This window comes from Bubalus bubalis, chromosome X, assembly GCF_019923935.1.
Source record: "Bubalus bubalis isolate 160015118507 breed Murrah chromosome X, NDDB_SH_1, whole genome shotgun sequence".
In the NCBI taxonomy this organism is placed as follows: Eukaryota; Metazoa; Chordata; class Mammalia; order Artiodactyla; family Bovidae; genus Bubalus; species Bubalus bubalis.
In genome coordinates this window covers 14,665,257-14,685,280 of record NC_059181.1, presented here as the reverse complement: position 1 = coordinate 14,685,280, position 20,024 = coordinate 14,665,257, and the positions used below count along the sequence as shown (strand labels likewise).

General features: G+C 41.8%; 1 protein-coding gene across 1 annotated transcript in view; it reads left to right on the top strand.

The window, feature by feature from the left end:
- Positions 1 to 20,024, top strand: part of FRMPD4 (FERM and PDZ domain containing 4) — an 847,051-nt gene that overhangs the window by 628,750 nt on the left and 198,277 nt on the right. The window contains exon 6 of the mRNA XM_025277011.3: positions 18,073 to 18,189. Coding sequence (XP_025132796.3) covers positions 18,073 to 18,189 — 117 coding nt within the window. The remainder of the gene's footprint in view (positions 1 to 18,072; positions 18,190 to 20,024) is intronic.

Genomic DNA, 20,024 nt, shown 5'->3' with positions numbered 1-20,024 from the left:
CCCACATCAGGCCCAACCTATAAAACTCTTAGGCAATATTTTTAGCTTCCTATTGGTTGAATTGATAATGAATTTTAAGGTAATAGTATTTACTGAGTTCTGTGAAAGTTAAGACCTTTTTTTTCAGATAACCCAAAAAAATCTGTTGAGGAAGAAGAGACTCTTTTAAATGTCCACGTTAGATATTTGCAGTCAATGACTCTCACTTGACTCTTAGTGTAGTTCTTGTGTTCATTCAGCAAACATGTGAGTTCCTACTGGGCATCAGTTATGGGAATAATACTGAACAAGACCACATGTTTCCTGCTTAAGGCAACAGAGCCCAAAACATAGACAAGTCACCTACCAGATTAATAAAAAGAATGGAGGATATAAAGACATCTGGGAGGAGCACTTGATCCTGTTCCAGTGCCCTAGAGCTGTCCAACAAAATTATAATGTGAACTAAATGTGTTTGTTATTTTAGTTTGTCTGGTAGGTATATTTTAAAAATAAAAAGAAACAATGAGATTTAATAGTATATTTTGCTTAATAAGTATATCCAAAATATGTATATCCAAGATAAGTATATCCAAAATATCCAAAATAAGTATATCTAAAAAAGTATCTTTTCAATATGTAATCAACATTTTCAAATTATTAATGAAACATTTTATATATTTTTCCTATTAAGTCTTTGAAATATGGTTTCTGTTTTACAGTACAGCACACCTCATTTCAAATTCACCACTTTTCTAGTGTTCAGTAGCTACATATGGTGAGTAGCTACCATATTGTAAAGAGCAGGCTGATAGAATGTTTCTCGGAGGATGAACTATTAAGCCAGAAGGATCATAGCTCTGCTGGGAGAATGAATGGAGGGTTAGAGAAGGCTTCCAGGCTTAAGGGGCCAGAAAGCTTAAACACTCAAAGATAAGAGGAGGCAGATACCTTTCAGGAAAATTCACTGTAGCTTCTCATGGAGTACAGGAGTTGCCTTGTATATGGATTCAGAAGTTAGGCATAGGCGTGGGTTGGAGGGAATGAACTTGAGTTCAGTTTTGGATGTGCTGAATGTGAGTTGCCTGTGGACGACTCAAGTGGAGATGTGAGATGATAAGGACTACAGGAATTTCAGAAACCCTACTGTGGACTGGACTAGAGTGCAAAAGCTTCTAAAAGGAGGTGAGAATTTAACCAGCATTTTAAAGGATGGCTAAAGCCAATACCTTGTACCCAACATGGGGTATAGGTTACACTGAGTTGGAGTTTTCAGTTTTTGTCATTCAACACAGAGGCACAGACACAGCAAAGTTCATTATTAGAACCATCACAAGGTTAGGTACACCAATCCATCCTGTGTGTTTCCTGCACACCTCATTATCTTCCGTATACAAAGTAGGGCTCCTTGATGGAATGGCATTTGTACATAGGATGTCAGAGCTTTTATTGGAATATTTATAGTCTAATCTTTCATGGAACAAAGGCCTATTTTCTGTGCTTTATTGGAATTGTGTGAATTTTAAGTTATTAAGAAAGAACATTCACTGAAATACATCGTTTTTGCTGTATATTTTTATCACCCAAGTCTAAATCAATAATATTAAATTTAAGCATCACACTTATTAGTCTTTTTTATCCAAACTGTCTTTAAGTTTTTTTATAAATTCTCTAAATTTATACGTAAACTTATGAAATAGAATCTGCATATGGGAAAAATTTAAAAAAAAAAGTGTAGTGGGGGAAAAAGCCAATGAAATAGCTTGCTATACCCATAAAAAATTAAATGCATTTATTTGAAAGGGCCAAATACTCCCAAGCATCTTGGAAACTTTTCTGTTATGATCTAGCAACTGGTAAGAGTAGTATGGAGTCACAGTTGCAAAAGTATTGAATCACTGCACTGGTAGAATGATAGCTTAATGCTGAGCATGAGAACATATAAGGAATGGATATGATAGTTTACAAAGCATTTGACTTTGTCTCCTTTGCAGAGGCAATGACAGACGGTGTATATTTTTACTCCATCCTTAAAAATTGATGAACATAAAGGTGGAAATTTTAAAAGAAAGAAAAAAGTTAATTGCTTACAAAAGGCAATTACTGCCTCTTTTTCCTGCTGGGTCCTTGGAGCCCAGCTAAGACTGTAAAATACCAGATGAATGGGGCTGCTGGAGCAGAAGGAGAAATACACAGCCCATAAAGCAGCGTGCCAATGGCTGTGTTTCTGGGCTGTTTGCATTGGAAAGGGCATGGACTGAGCTCTTTGTCTCTGCTATGACTTGGAAGTAAAGATTCACCAAGGATTCGTAGTGCTAATATCATGTATTTTATGGCTGCAATTCATTAAGGAGACTCTTGTAAAATCCCAGTCAAACAAAATGGCTGTAAGAGCCATTTTTTTGTTTTGCTGCCAATAGGACCATTTGGTTTCTGCTAATTTCGTTACAGGTATAATCAGATGTTTGCTTATTGCTCTCAGTAATTTCACTGTCCTAAATGCCACAGCTTCAATCGTGCCCTAGAAAAACTCCAGAGTTGAGTTTCACTCAACTGTATTCATTGAGCTCGAAGTTTAGGCAAAGCCTTATATTGGTGGTCCATGGCTTACTTGGATATAAGGAGGTTGAAACCTGTGAGAGAACTGTATCTGTGTAGGATATAGGGTCACTTATGACATAAACTGAATGACGTCACCTGCACTTGTACTACTGGGTGGCCCTAGTGAGCGTACTCTCTTCACATCTCTCTCTCTCTCACCACCTATTCTCTTGTAATATAGGAGCTAGAGAAGTGATGTGCAGAAGGTGCTCAGTACTCTAGAGCAGATACTGGCACGCGTTTTCTCCAAAGTTCCAGATAGTAAATATTTTAGACTTTGCAGGCCACATGGTCTCTGTCACATTGCTCCGCTCTACCATATTTGCATCAAAGCAGCCAAAGACAATACATAAATCAATGGGCACGGCCATATTCCACTAAAATTTCATTTATTAATACAAAGCAGGCAGTGGGCCAAGCCCATGAGCTGTGCTTTTATGACCACTGGTGTGGGGAACAAAGAGCAGAGACAGCACCGCTGGGTGCTCGAGGCTGGCCTTCATTGCAAAGGGTTCTAAGAAGATGGATATGATTTCTCTAGGGATATCTGTTTTCAATCAACTTTGTTCTTGGTTGCTTTCAAATTATTTTATGGGTAAGTTTCCTGTCATCGGGTTTTGTAAAGAATCCGACTGCCAATGCAGAAGACATGTGTTCAATACCCAATTCAGAAATACCCGATCCCACTTACCATGGAGCCGCTAAGCCAGTGCACCACAACTATTGAGCCTGTGCTCTAAACCGCAGGAGCCACAGCTGTTGAGCCCACATACTGCAAGTACTGAAGCACAAAATCTAAGCAAGCCTCAGAGTGTTACTATGGGCAACATTTTGAATGCATATTTTCCTTTAGGATCTTCACAGTTGTTTTAAGGACCCCCCCAGTCCCCGAAAATAAAGAAAAGTAGTAGGCACGCTCTGAGTGACAGCTACCTTTTCTCAAGTGTATCTGTTTGTGTGCTCTATATTCTTGTGTTCTCTATAGCCTTACACGTTTTGGATAACCTTTAAGATGTGTAGATAATGAGAAATCTAGGGCAATCATGATTTCCTCTTTGTTATCTAAGCAGGAAATATTTTAAAAATTTAAATTTCTGAAGTTAGGATCATGTACACTTTTGTTGCTTCTGTATTAATTGTTAAGCAAAATGAAGAAAAGCCATGAAACTGCATAGTGCATTCAGACTTGTGACAGGGAAAGGTGATGGTCATGGAAATTCAATAACAAAGCCATGCATCTCTGTATGAATTGGTGTTAAGTGAAAAGCCACCAGAAATCTTCCTAATTTTAGGTAAAAATAGAGCACACTAGATGCTTGCCCCTTGGAAGGAAAGCTATGACAAACCTAGACAGCATATTAAAAAGCAGAGATATCACTTTGCCAACAAAGGTCTGTGTATAGTCAAAGCTGTGGGTTTTGCAGTAGTCATGGTGTGTGGAAGTATGCTCTAACCCTCTGGCTTCCTGTGTTAAGGATATCAGCAGGTGCAGTCTAAACACATTACAGCAGGTGCAGTAAATAAAGAAATCTCCAGCAGACACTGGAATAGCAAACCAAAAACAAGCATATTTTCAATTGAAAAGAGACACATTTTAGTTTGGAAAATGACCTTTGGTGGTTTAAAAATGTGAATAAGGCTACAATAGTGGTGGATATTATTAGGTATCATACCTCTTCATATTTAAACCATCTTGCAGCATCACATTTGAAAACCCTAAAAAAATCAGCTCGTCATACTCTTCCTGCAAGCTCCCCAAAATCTTGATTTGAATTTTGGAAAGCTGCCAGTCTAGCAAGTTTTTCATTACAACTTTAGACTGTCTGCATATTACTTATTTGAAACATCACTCATCTATATAGTGGCCCTATTTAGAAGACAAGATCAATGGTTCAGAGGTTTAAAACTCCCCATCACATTCAGGTATGTGATGGATTGAATCATAATGTTCTATCTTTGGGTCAAATGCTGTGGAAAATAGGAATCTTGTTCACTTCCCTTGAGTGGTGAACTGTTACCCTGTTGCAAAAACAGTTTCGTGTAATTTGTGTCTGGGTATATTCCCATCCTGTTAAAGATGATGGCATTTGGAGAAAGAGATGTATTTAGTTGATGGAGGTGAACATTTTGGAGCTTGACAGGACCTCATAAATCATCTAATCCAGCACCTTCATTCGTTGGATCAGAATCTCGAGGAACAGAAATAGAAATAATTTTCCGAGGTGCCACTGTAATCCGAGGTCACCTAACTATGGGCGATGGGCCAAATACAAATTTGGGGCATAAGTAACATCTTCTTGGAACACAGGCTGTGCCCGTTAGTTTGCTCATTGTGGCTACTGCTGCTACTGCTGCTGCTAAGTTGCTTCAGTCGTGTCTGACTCTGTGCGACCCCATAGACGGCAGCCCACCAGGCTCCCCCATCCCTGGGATTCTCCAGGCAAGAACACTGGAGTGGGTTGCCATTGCCTTCTCCTTGTGGCTACTAGAGTTGAATAAATGCAGCGGAGACCACATGACCCTCGAAGCTGAAAATATTTGCTGTCACCTCTTTACAGGAAATGTTCCTGATTCTCTGCAACCCCATGGACTGTAGTCCACCAGGCTCCTCTGTCCATGGGATTTCCCAGGCAAGAATACTGGAGTGGGTTGCCATTCCCTTCTCCAGGGGATCTTCCCAAAACCCAGGGATTTAACCTGTGTCTCCTGTACTGCAGGCAGATTCTTTACTGCCACGCCACCTGGGAAGCCCAGTGTTCACGGATCCCTGCTGTAAATTGTAGACTTAGAAGTTGTTTGCCTGCCTTCCAGGCCAGTGTTCTTGTGAACCCTTTTTTACTTTTAGTTCCCAAAGGGTACAGATATCATCATAGCATTTTCTTCTTCTCTTCCTTCAATTTTATAATCTCTTTCTTTTTGTTCCTGCTGGCACCTAATTGAAGATAATTTTAAAGTATTATTTATCTTACCCAGAAAGAAAAAAAAAAAAAAAAACTTGATCTAGAGATAGTTCTGAGATATACTTTTAATATAGGATTCTAAAATTTATTAAGGAAATCTAAGAATAAGGGGATGACAGAGGATGAGATGGCTGGATGGCATCACTGACTTGATGGACGTGAGTCTGAGTGAACTCTGGGAGTTGGTGATGGACAGGGAGGCCTGGTGTGCTGCAATTCATGGGGTCGCAAAGAGTCAGACACAAATGAGTGAGTGAACTGAATTGAACTGAAGAATATTAAGAAAACTACAGTCCAGATAAGCACATACTTTGTATGTTCATACATAAAAATTTTTAAATGATCTGAATATTCCTGCATTCCCCAACAAATAGCACAAATATAATGTTCAGAATGGAGAGGTAACTCAGAAGATGTCTGAATTTTTTGTATATGTTTCATGAAAAAGTCCCCTGGGAAGCCAGTTGGACTTGGTTGATCTTACTGAGTAGCTTTATTAGGTCATGAATCAGCTATGAATAAGTCAAATATGAACATGAATGCTGCCTCTCAAAATGATGAGTGTTTGCAAAAGTGTTTCCACAACACATTTGAAAATTAGATTAGGCCATTTGGTAAGGTGCAGCCAATGGCTTTCATTCCTCCTGTAATGATCATTCAGTTCTAAGACGTGACACATTTGCTGGGTCTGGAGAGCATACTCAGTTTCCATATTCCAGCTCAAAGTGAAAGAGTGGGTCCGAGGTGAAGCAGGAAATGTATTTAATGGTCAGTGTGGATCAAATAGTTGCCCCTGAGGTCTAAATGGAGAAGAGTAAGGTAGACTTCCCTGTCTCCTGATGCCTGAATTTCCTAACATGGAACTCATATCTCAGGAGCATAAATAAATAGTCAGGGCAATACCCAAGGTCTGGACCATGCCTAGGTATGGTGCACCATGATGCCTGCCTTCCTCATCAATGGTACCCTCCCCTATCTGCTTGTCGTGGCTCTAGCTGTGCACAAAAGCCCTCGAAAACATCTTTTGAATGATTAATTGAATAAATGAATGTAACATCATGAGGGTACTTGGTGCTTGAAAGAGAGACAGAGTGCTTGGACTGTATTCTAGCTCAGAGAGTAAGAACTGTTCTCTAGGGTTGTGACATCAGATGCAAAGCCAGCCCCAAAACCTTGCAGCAGGGCATCGATGCAAGCATCAGTGGATGTTGCTGATTGACCACATGGGCTTGGCTGTACAATGCACTGTTTGTCCACTCAGTTGGACCATGAGCTAAACCCAGCTGTCCTGTTTTTTCAAGAGATTCCTTTGTCCGCTCAGATCTTTTCTGGGAAGAGGAAGGACAAAGGGACAGATAAGTGTCTCTCGTTCTCCAGCAAGTGTGAACAACGTATTCTGGCTGTGTCCAGGCCCCTGGACTATCAAGACATCTGTGAGGGACTTTTGATGTCCAAAACTCTGCTTTGGCACCTGCTATGTGTCCGTGAGATCCTCCTTGCCCAATCTGCCCTAATAACCAGAGAGTGAGGCCTCTCATCCCTGACTGGCCCATCTCTTCATCTTCAATTCTAGGATGATTGTTGGGTTATTAATTTATGTTTCATCTTGAACTCTGCCCATTGAAAAATCCAGGAGTCTTTGGGGCACTGTCCCAGCTGCCTATATTTATGGTCCTTGCCCAAAAGACTCTAACTAAACACGTGTGTCAGCTCAACTCACAGACAGTATCTGCTGCAACACTACCATTGCCAGGCACTGTGTGAATTCCTGGAGTAGTGCTTAAACAAGTTCTGGTGTGATTTATCAACAGTGGCCGTTATTGATGGATGTCGAAGGAAAAGTTTACATCTTCTTTTCTCAAGTGTTGAAGTTAGGATAACTTTGCACTCTTAAAACATTATTGAATAAAGGGACAGGATAACTGAATGCTTAGTGTAAGGCTTCATTGGATTCCGAATCAAATCCCCAAAAACCTATGAAAGAACCTTATTAGGAAAATTGGGGAAATTTGAATATGGACTATATATTAGATAGTATTATATCAATATTAAGGGCTTCCAAGGTGGCACTAGTGGTAAAGAACCCGCCTGCCAATGCAGAAGACATTAAACATGCAGGTTTGATCTCTGGGTCGGGAAGATCCCCTGGAGAAGGGAATGGCAACCCATTCCAGTATTCTTGCCTTGAAAATCCCATGGACAGAGGAGCCAGGTGGACTGCAGTCCATGGGGTTGCAAAGATTCAGACAATGCCTGAAGCAACTTAGCATGGCATGACACATATCAATATTAAATTTGAGTTTTATATGGTATTGCCATTTTAAAGCAGAATATCCTTTTTCTTAAGAGAGATGCTGCAAGGATTTGGGGCTGAAATGTCCCTATGTCTATTGGTTCAAGTAAACATTTTACAAATAGAAACAGAGACAGAGGGCGTGAAGAAAGTGGCAGAAGGGGAGGGGTGAAACCCCGTGTTGCACAATAAGATAAATAAGGTTGATGAACCTAGGTCATTGTTTCTCGTCCTCTGCACCATTGCTACCTGAGGCCAGATTATTGTTTTCATTGTTTGTTGTGTGACCATCCTGTGCATTGTGGGATGTGTAGTGACATCCTTGGCCTCTAGCCTCTAGATGCCAGTAGCACACCACCACCACCCACCGCAAGGACCAAAACAGTGTCTCCCATCAATGGCAAGTGTCCACTGGGGGACACCATTGCCCCTTCCTGAGGACCACTCCTCTAGGTGAAGTGTACAAGGATGACTGTCGGACTCCACTTTCACAAAATGAGAAGGTGGGGGAAGAAACATTCTGGTAGCGCTTGGGAACTTGTCCTCAGTGAAAAGTCATTTCCAGCTAAGGGAAACTTGACCTAGAAAAATTAAAACAACCTTCTATCAAGGACACTGATTGAGGTTTCAACACTTAGCAGTAATGAGGCTTAGATTTAAGCCTTTTGATTTTGATCTGGAGACTCTGAATTACAGTTTTGTCTGCACAAAGCAGGAGGCTCTGAGGAATGCCAAGGCAGCAAGTTCCTGTGGAGCCTGGTGTTGCTTTCATGGCTGCAGCATCTGTTTGTAGAAATTCTGGACCTGCCTAGTCACTGTCACGTGACTCCTTTCAGAGGATGCCCCAGAGTTTGAGTAGTGTTCATTCATTTATTCATTCGTTCGTTTGTTCAGACAAATGATATCATAAAACAGTTTCAATGTGCCACTCTGCACTCAGTGCTGATGCAAAAAGTGATTGTGATGGGACTTCCCTGGTGGTCCGGTGATTAAGAATCTGCCTTCCAATGCAGGGGACGCAGGTTCAATCCCTGGTCATTGAACCAGTTTCCACATGTCACAGGGAAACCACTGAGCCCATGTGCCACAACTAAGACCCAACAGGCAAAAATTGATAATTTAATTTCTAAAAACTTATTTTAAAAAACTGTGGTTTTGGATCCAGTCACGTAGAGTGTGGGCTTATCAGCCAATGCTGAATTCAGAGGCAAATCCCATGAGGTCCATGTCTGTACATTTTCTCTGCAGAGACATAAATCGCACACCCACAGCCATTCAAGCACAGAAGGTGACACCAAGAAGTTATATTACTGCTTCCATGCATTTATGTTTCCCCTCCAAAGCAATGATAAAATGACTATTTCCGTACCAAAATTTGTGGCCCTTAGTAAACCAAGTCTACTTGCAACCCACTCCAGTATTCTTACCTGGAGAATTCCATGGACAGAGGAGACTGGTGGGCTACAGTTTATGAAGTCGCAGAGTTGGACACGACTGAGTGACTAATACACACAGTAAACCAAATGTAACAAGACAAGTCTGTTTACAAACAATAAACGTTGCACTTCTACCATTACTAAGTTCAGTGTAGATTCCAGGGACCTAAACATGAAGGAGATACACCCATGTCCTAAGGAAATCACAACTGGCCAAGGGATTTGACAGATTATCCTGAGAAAATTCCAATTCAAGGTGGTAAGGCTAATGAGAAGAGTTCAAGTTGCAATGACTGTATTAAGACATAAGTGTTCATTGAGCACCAACTAAGTGCAACAGGTAGAAGTTTTCAAAATTGTATTAACTCTCAAGAGCTGACAATCTAGGAAGATATGTATTCACATCATTATTCTAATTAGACAAGGTAGATGGCACCTCAGTTTTGCAAACAGTGCCTTCCCGTGAGTCAAGAGATGCGAGGTCATGATTTCAGGGTAAGGGATTCAGGGCCTACTTTCTGCAGTAGTTCCATTCCGTAGGCATTTGAAGAAGGCATCCATTTGGGACAGATGGCGAGAGGGTAGAGAGATTGAGTGAGGGAAGAAGAATGTTTAGCCAGAGGGAATAGCATGAACAAAGACATGGAAACATGAGCCTGGGAAACGTGTGCTCAGGGAATGTAGGTGAGTTAGTTTAAAAGTTTCAGCGTAGTCTTAGACATAGTCCTAGTGGAATACTAGGGTGGGAAAACAGATCTCTGTCAGGTGATGGGGGCTGTTTATTTTCTGTATTGATGAGTCTGGCTTTCACTGTCTATTTTGTTCACTATATATTCCAAGCACCTAGAACAACTCGTGGTACATACTAGGTACTCAGCATTAGTTATATGTGTTACTTACCGCTCCCCTTCCCCAACTTTCACTCTTAGCTGCCTGCAGACAGGGAGCTATGGTGTTTTTTCGTTTGTTTTAGCCATACTACATGGCATGTGGGATTTTAGTTCCCTGACCAGGGATTGAACCCTGCATTGAACCATGCACCCTGCATTGAAAGCATGGAGTCTTAACCACTGGACCAGTAGGGAAGTTACTGGGAGCTGTGGTTTTACTGCATAAGATTCTGGGCCAGGATCATCACGTACCTTGTGTTTCTTTATGAGTACATGTGCATACTAAGTCACTTCAGTCATGTCCGACTCTTTGCGACCCTATGGACTGTAGCCCACAAGGCTCCTTGGTCCATGGGATTCTCCAGGCAAGAATACTGTGATGGGTTGCCATGCCCTCCTCCAGGGGAGCTTCCCTACCCAGGGATCAAACCTCTGTCTCTTGGCAGGCAGGTTCTTTACCACTAGCGCCACCTGGGAAGCCCTTTATAAATGCAGTTCACATTGAACTGGGATTCCCATGTGGAATTTGGGAACTTTGTAATTTGGGGACTTTGTAAATTCATCTAGAATCATCTTTTGTTCATTCTTCTCACTCCCCCTCTGCTTCCTTTACCTCAACCCACATTGCTCATCAGCCTTGAAGGTCATCTGCTTGCATGCTATGTGAAATTAGGAATTCTGTCGTTTTTTTTGGATACCCTGCCATCACTTAAAGCAAAATAAATGAGGAAGTGCTTTAAGTCTTATAATACCATATTTAGCACTCTATAATTTGGGTTATTCTGAAAATCATCTTTGTGACTCCAAAGAGATGAGGATAATCAAATTCTGGGTCATGTTTTATTTTATTGGATTTGTATAGAGTCATTCTGTGTCAGGGATGAATAACTGAATAGCTGTAGCTTGGGTTATCTCATATCTGAAATGAGCATTGAAATTCATTTCTCCATATCAGGTTCAAAGGATACAGTGTCATCCTGGCCATTGGTTATAAGTGTTACCAGGTATATGAGGAAGCACATGAGTTGAATGTTAGTCGCTCAGTCATGTCTGACTCTTTGTGACCCCATGAACTATAGCCCACCAGGCTCCTCTCTCCATGGGATTCTCCAGGCAAGAATACTAGAGTGGGTAGCCATTCCCTTCTCCAGGGAATCTTCCCGACCCAGGGATCAAACTCAGGTCTCCCGTATTGCAGGCAGATTCTTTACCGTGTGTGCTGCCAGGGAAACCCATCTGAGTTGAAGTTACACTTAGTTATGACATAGTTTGCATAAGAGAGAATTTGATCGGGAAGCCTCAGGGTTCACTCCTGGACACTCACTGTATTAGGTGAGTTTGGGTGGCCTCTGCCCTCCTCTGTCTATTTACATCCCTAGTACATTCTACATAACACAACATGTGGTCTCCCAGCAAGATTGCCGGGCCTGTTTCACTCCAGTGAAGAAAACCGGTGCCTCCATCAAACACTGGGCAAGTTTTACCTTCTCTCTGCACCTCAGTTTCTTCCTCTTTAAAATGGAAACACTAATGCTTTGGCAGGCATTCTGTCATTGCATGCTGAGACAGGCTTGTGAGTATCTAAAGTAATTATGTATATACAAGTGCTGTTTAAACTCCTGTCAAATACAAAAGTTATTTCCATTACTATCATGACTACCTCCTGCAACACTACTTACCCTTTGATGAGACTGTTCTAAATGAGGCCGGCTCTGCAGGGCTTTTGTATCTCATCTATCAGGATAGCATCACTGTGAACTAGATATCATTACTTCCATTTCACACAGAAGACCTGAAAGGCCAAGTAATTCACCCAAGGCCATAAAGCTATTAAATGGCCATGTGAATTCTGATGTAAAGCTAGGTTCTCTCTGATGTAAAGATCCATTCTGCTTATCATAATTCAACTTTATGTGGAAACACTGAGAAGGCTTTTTTCCCCCACTAAAGTATGTTGAGCACTCGCCTATGTCAAATACCGTGCTAAGAACTGTACATTCATTACTTTGTTTATTCTCGGCAAGTACGGGGCACTTGTCGTTTGGGCTGGATCATTCTTTGTGTTGGGGCCATCCTATGCCTCATAGGATTTTGAGCAGCGTCCTTGGCCTCTACCCACTAGATACCTGAGGGCATGCCCCCCTCCCCCAGTTGAGGGGAACATTGTGGGAGACCAATTCTATTTTACAGATGAAGAAATTAAGACACAAAGAATCAAGAGTCCAGAATCACAAAGCTAGTAAGCGGCAGAATTGGAACATGTCTGATTTGGAACTTGGGAACAGGACACACATCCCCTCTCCCCCATGGTGTCCCTTTTTCTGATACTGAGGTGTGTTTCTGCAGGTGCTTGCTAAGAAACTGCCTTCTCCCAGAGCAGATTTGCCATCAAGATTTGGTCCAGGGTTTAGTGGCATGCACCCAGGAAGTGACCATGGGCTGCTTCCAACCATGGTCTCAACATAAATAGTTCTACAGCTTTGTCTATACCCATCATAGCTGCTCTGACTTCTTGTGAAATATGAAGGTCTTTTTTGTCCTGGACAGTTTCAATCTGTTGCAAATATAAAGTCGCAAACCAGTTCAGTCAGTTGCTGGAAGTTTCTGGAGTGATTTAAATAGCCCTGCCAATGTAGGTCGCTATTTTTACGGCTGAGCTAAGTGTTTGAAAGTGGTTCACACAGCCCTGCTCTTAGGTTGAAGTCACAGAACATCAGAGTTGTGAGGAATCTCAAGGCCTGGCCTGAGACAAGTGGAAATTGACCCTCAGCACCATGAATCCATGTACACACACATGGTTCCTGGTTTAAACAAAAAATCCTTTCTGATACTTTTTTCTATTTCTATTGAACTCATCCACTTCTGACCTCACAGAAAGGTATAACTGGTTAGTGTCAGGTCCTTCCTACCCTGTTCTTGCCAGGCTGGAAAAAAGTAGATGACAGAGCCTTTCACACTTCTGCTGTTCTGAGGGTTAGGTAGAGATTTACTTAGCAAAGATTTATAGCAAGTCCTATAATATGTGCCAGGCAGCATACTAAAAGCTTTACAAAATGCATTTGTGACCCCAAGATATGGTCCTATTACTGCCATTTTATATAGGAGGGGCTGGGATTAGGGTTTTAGAGAGGTTGAATAACTTGAAATTATGGCAAATGTCAGAGCCTGGATTGAAGAAAGTCTGATTGTAACTCAGTGGTTCTTAGACTCAAGTGGGCAGCAGCATTGCCTGTAGGCTGGTTCAATACAAATTGCTGAGTCAGACCCAGCCCCAGAATTTTGGGTTTAGTAGATCTTGGATCCTGCCCAAGGAATTGCATTTCAAATAAATTCATGGGTGATGCTGCTGCTATTGCTGGTCCTCAGACCAGTGAACCTGCTGCTCCTGCTTACATTCCCTTGACTGCCACACCCTGCCTTTCCTGTCTCCTGAGCTAAATAAAAAATGGTAGAATTACTTTGGGTCGTAGCGGCCATCTTGGCGTATGAAATGCTGATTTCTGACTCCAATAGCTTGGCATTGGTCCAGGCATGTGTCGTTTACAGGTTCCCTCATGTGGTTCCGTGTGTAGCAAGGCTTCACGAACTTTCCTGATTTAAGCAGCACTTACCAAACTTGAGTGGGCATATGAATCACCTAGGGCTGCCAATAAAATGCAGATTTTACGCTTCACACAAACACCCAGGAGAAACCCATGCTGATGGACTTCAGCCCAAACTTTGAATAGTAGCAACTAGTCAAGTAAGTATTTCCCAAACTTCATTCTTGCCAGGTAAAACATCGAATCCTAGTTCAATTTGAATTTTGAATAAATACTAAATAATTATCTTTTAATATAACTATGTCCCAAATGTTGCACGGGATGTACTTATACTAAAAAGTATTCAATTTGTATTTGAAATTCTATTTAAGTGGATATTTTGGCTTTGTTGTTGTTTAGTCACCAAGTCGTGTCTGACTCTTTACAACCCCGTGGACTGCAGCACACCAGGCCTGCTTGTACCTCACTGCCTCGCAGAGTTTGCCCAAGTTCATGTCCATTGAGTCAGTGATCCCATCGTCATCCTCTGTTACCCTCTTCTCCTTGTGCCTTCAATCTTTCCCGGCATCAGGGTCTTTCTCAGTGAATCAGCTGTTCTCATTAGGTGGCCAAACATGTCCATTGAGTCAGTGATCCCATCGTCATCCTCTGTTACCCTCTTCTCCTTGTGCCTTCAATCTTTCCCGGCATCAGGGTCTTTCTCAGTGAATCAACTGTTCTCATTAGGTGGCCAAAGTATTGGAGCTTCAGCTTATTTTGTTTGGTGCTAGTGGTAAAGAACCCACCTGCCAGTGCAGGAGACACCAGAGACGTGGGTTCAATCCCTGGGTTGGGAAGATCTCCTGGAGGAGGAAATGGCATCCCACTCCAGTATTCTTGCCTGGAGAATGCCTTGGACAGAGGAGCCTGGCAGGCTATGGTCCATAAGATCACAAACAGTGGGACATGACTGAAGCAACTTAGCACTTAGCACTAGCAACTCTACCTGAAGATAAGAATCATTGGAACTAGTTTCAACATTCACTCATGGATTCCTGTTCGCAATTCAGACCTGCTGAATCATAATTTTTAGAGTCTATTCAGTATTCAGTCCTGCCGCTAAGGTCAAGTCCAATCAGAAAGATTCTTGACCATGATATTTTAACCTCTTTGATATTCTCAGAGAATCTGGGTGTTCATTGATTTGAAGGGCTGGAGTAGGGTTTGCAGATAAAATATGGGATACCCAGTTAAATCTGACCTTCAGATAAATGATGAATGTAACTTTTTCGTTAAATATACTTCAAATATTATGTGAGATCCACTGATGCTAAAAAATTGATGTTTGTGTGAAATTCACATTTAACTGGGTGCCCTGTGTTTTTAAGTCAGTAAATCTGGCTGGAGGAGTACTTGCAAATAAGCTTGATGGAGCCTACCTTCATGCCAGCAGCTGAGCAGAACCACATGGTTCCTTCTTACAGCACAGTTAGACCCCATAGAGGGAGTCAAGAGAACCTTTGAAGCTATTAGGTCTTTGCATCAGAAAAGTAAGGCCTCATTCAGAGAAGAGATACTGTAAGATACCTTAGCCCCTGGGAAGGATGCCTAGGAACTCAGAGTGGACTCTTTCTGAAATGGGGCAGGAAATGAAGGGCATGCATCTCACACCAGACACAAGGGCAGCGTTCCTCCCAGAAGCGAGGAGTTCTGCACAGGATCGCTGCTTCATAGCAGCTCCCGGTCCACCCTGGGGATAATGTCTGCTTCCAAGGAGGCTCTAAAGCAAAGCAGCCAGTGGACTCTACTTTTATGTGCGCTGGCCCTGCCTCTGCTCTCCAGGGGGCCAGCTCTTTGCCCTCCTGGTGGAAAAGAGTGTCTGCCAGCAGCTCCGAGGTGGGCAGCATCTGGCAGTGGTAGAGGGTTTGGTGCAGCCACAGGGATGAGAGCCAGGAAAGGAGGTCCCCGGAGCATCTTCCCAGCAGAGTGTAACTGTTTGCTTCCAGGTTGTATATTGCAGTGAACTTCTAGCTCCCACACTGCACAGACCCAGGAGCCAAACCCCTCCAGAATTTGACCTTTGTCCTTGGTGCTTCTTAAGGATGTGTGGTTAGATTTGAAAAGGGATTATTTTTTAGTTCGTGCTGGCACTTTTAGTTGGCTAAGTTCTACAAGTGTCCTTCTGACCCATGCATTTTATGTGAACACAATCACAAACTAACATGTGGTTATTTCTGATACTAATTATTCAGTTATTTGTTTTATATCACTTGATGTCCCTTGCCCTGAATTAACTCACTGAGTGGCTTTTTCCAGCCAACAGCAGCAGCTGAACTCTTGTTTTTTACTACTTCCTGAACATGCCTTATTTGACAGAATGTTATTTATAATAAAATTCAGTCTCCTTCTAGCTTATTACTATAATCCTGTATTTTACATGTAAATTATATTAGGAAGCCAGTGTATTTTTGTTAGTAATTTAGAGTTTGCAGGAAAAACAGAATGAGAGAAAAAAAAACAGTTTTTGTTTTTTAATAAGTTCTCTTCCTCTGGGAAAGATAAAGATTCTGATACAAGCTGTCGTTTAGTAATCCAGAATAAATTGTTGCATTCTCTCCTTTCACTTAAAAGAATGTTCCATGTGTCGCCTCCTATTGTACTTTTGCAAAAGGTTTTAACAACAGAATATACTCTGTTCATACCTTGAAGGGCTTGTTCCAAATAAGACCTCTGGTGCTCTGGAGAAATTGGCGGACTTTTTTTAGCACCTCGTCAGGTGGAAGGAGGGGCGGGAGTAGAGACTCCATGAGTTCTCACTGCAGACAAGCAGTTCACTCTTCAAAAACCACCAGAGGATATTGTCCCTGCTGGATTGTGTGCAGAGAAGGACAGAAACTTGGCATGTCTGTTCTTGTAATAGTCCCCACGTGGGAATTAGCCCTATGGTGGGATCTGTGTTAAATTTGTGAACTCTTTTGCTCCCCACACTTTATGGAGGATGTGGGAAAACTGAAAAGGAAGTTAAAGAAAGGCAATGGAGGTGGTTAAAATTCTGCAAGCTAGTTCCTCTTCAGAAACCTTTCAGGAAATGGGCTGGTTTCCCTTGGGGAGAAGCGTTGGGTCAGGGTCAAATGTGTGGATGAGGTGGGAGTAGGGGTGGAGCTGAGTTACCCTGCATCCTGTGAAAATTGTCCCCTGCTTACAGGCAGGTTGACACCTCTGATTTGGATATTACTGTGGGAGGCCTGCCATAGATGGCTGTACAAGTTGTGCATGTTACACATGGTGCAGGGGGAGGGGGCGATTCTTTCTAATTATGAAGGGCTCCAGGTTCACTATTGAGACACTAAGTGTGAGACTCTGGAGGTGTTCTTACCCAACCTCTAACACACACATACGTACTTTGTTCCCATCTACAATTTGGAACCACCTAGAAGATCTAGCAGGCCATCTAGAGTGAGAAATATCACCTAGAGACAGGACAAATGGTGAAGGATGTTGGTTGACATCCTAAAATGACATCGTGTATTTCCTTCCCATGGTTGGGCTCTAAAGGAGTCTCCCATGTTCCTGAGAGAACAATGGAATTCCTGCAGGTCCCGGGCAGAACAGCACTGGCCAGGATTCAATGATGCCTCAGAAACGGGACCCTAGGCCTCTGGTTAGCAGTTGTCACTGAGCAACGCTGCTCATCACAGCTGCTTGTGATACGGAGTCACTTCCTTGTTCCTCTTGCTCTTGGAAAGACAGGCTTCTAGAAAATTTTCTTTAACCTACGCTTTCATTTTGCTGTTAAGTCACATTTAAGGTGTGAACTAGAAAATGTAAAAGCTAATATGTGTATTTTCACTGCAACATAAATGGAGAGTTTGTCTAAGGTTTTCTGACTCACTTTGACTGGAGTGTAGTTGTAAGTGGAAATTTTGTAGTTTAGTCAGAGTTCAGAAAACTGAGGCTTGGAGTTATTTGTTTCAGATGTATAAAAATAGGAATTTATTTTCATGTGTGCATTTATATTGTGTTGTGATAGCTGTTTGTTTGCCAATCTGTCCTAATATCTGGTCCCAGGAGTGCCTAGTGTCATAGAAAGTGTGAACATTCAAAATTGGCTTGTGTGTCTTCAGGACGGTTGCTTAATCTTTGTGAGCTATTCATCATTTCCCCATCTTGTAAAACAAGATGTGTATACGTAAGGCTGCTTTGAAAAGCTAACAAGATACTGTAAAGACAGATTGTGAGCCCAGTACATGACCTAAAAACGTCCTAATCGTTCATGTAGTCACCTGAGTATACAGCCCACAGTTGTGAGGAGCAAGTCCTGTGCCCCTTCTGGAATTTGTCAGAGAAGAAATTTCCAGGAGTCTGGTGTAATGATTTTTTTTTTTCCTCCAGCCACAGGACGAAGTCTTCAGGCTGGCCACCTCCCTCGGGAACCTGGGGCTTGAACCAGGTACCACCCTATGGATGGGAGATGACGGCAAACCGGGATGGCCGAGACTGCTTCATCAAGTAAGTTGAACACAACACTCATGAACAGTGCCAACTTTGCCTTTTGGGACATTTCTGTCTCGACCCTTGACTCAGTAGAATTAGCATTCTTAAATTGCGGACTCCTGGGCACTTGGAGGCCATGACTCAATCAACTGATCGCCTGGGCCTTCCATATCTGGTGACATGAGTTTGCTTTGTTCTTGGGCTCATGCCATTTTAGGCTGAGAATACCCAGGGTTGCAGGTCCTCCTGGGCCAGAGCAAAAATGTATGTTATTGAATCTCAGGCCAGTTGTATTCATTGTCTGAGATGAGTGAATAAAGTTTGACATGGAGGAGTGTCATTTGGAAAGCCTTCTTGAAATGGTTAAGACAGAAATGTTACTGGTTCTTCTCTAACTAGAAAAATCATCAGAGAGGATTACATGCATTATGGGTTGTCCTATAACTTTCTCCCACTAACATTAGTTAAGGTTTTGGATATTTTGTGGTGCTTTTCTTTTTCAATTGTGCTAAAATATATATTACATACAGGTTATTTAATTTATATTATATATATAACGGTTATGTTACATATAACATAATGGTAAATTTTATTTACCATCGTAACTGCCTCTAGGTGTACAATTCAAGGACATGAACTATATTCACACTATTTGCAACTATCACCACTTTCATTTTCCAAATATTTTTCATCGTCCCCAACAGAAACTTCTGTCCACATTAAACAGTAATTCCCTATCCCCCCCACCCCAATACCTGGTATCTTATATAAATGAACTCATACAATGTTTGTACTTTTTTAATCTGGCTTATTTTACTGTGCATAATGTTCTCAAGGTTCATTCATGTTGTAGAATGTCTAAGAATTTCATTCCTTTAAGACCAAGTAATATTGGGTTGGCTAGCAGTTCGGGTTTCTCTGTAAGATCTTAGTGAAAAATCCAAATGAAGTGTTTGCCCCACCCAATATTTAATTGTATGGATAGATCCCATTTGTTTATCCATTTATTTGTCTGCAATCATTTGAGCTGTTTCCATCATTTTGCTCTTGTGAATAATGCTACTGTGAACATTAGTACCTGGAGGAGAGCATGGCAACCACTCCAGTATTCTTGCCTGGAGAATCCCATGGACAGAGGAGCCTGGTGTGCTACAGTCCATAGGGTCACAAAGAGTCGGTCACTACTAAGAGATGTAGCATGCACACAAGAGCATTAGCGCACAAGTATCTGTTTGAGTCTCTTCTTCTAATTCTTTTGGGTACATACCTGGGAGTGGAATTGCTGGATTATATGATAGTTAGATGTTCATTTTTTTCAAGAATAACCAAACTGTTTTTCACAGAGGGTATAGTGCTCTGGTTTTTTGCAGTTGTGTGAAAAAAGTTGCTTATATTGTACCTCTAATAACAGCAAGAGGCCACTCTGTTTTCTTCTCCAATCTAAGTGAAATATTCTTAATTATGAGAAATTAGTGAACAAGATTTGAAATCACAAAGCATATTTAGCCCTAGCCTAATAGAAGTGAACAGAGGTTGTAGGCCAAGGGGAAAAAATGTTTCAATACCACAGGCTTCATTGTTTGTTTCAGCCCAGAGGACTATGGACTGATTAGCAAATATAGGATCCATGTGAGATAGGGGATCATTTTTATAAAAATGGAAACATCTGCCAAGATTGCTATTGAGTATCTGCTCTTCTGGACAGTCCAGCACATTTAAGTTAAGACTGCTGGCGAGTAGCTTCGGAAAAACTCCTGTGGGTGTTGTCAGTGGTTTCCTAGTCTCTGCAGAGGGAAGAGGACTTCTCTTTAGAGCTCAGTTTGTGACTGTGGGGCTGGCTTCCTGGGTCC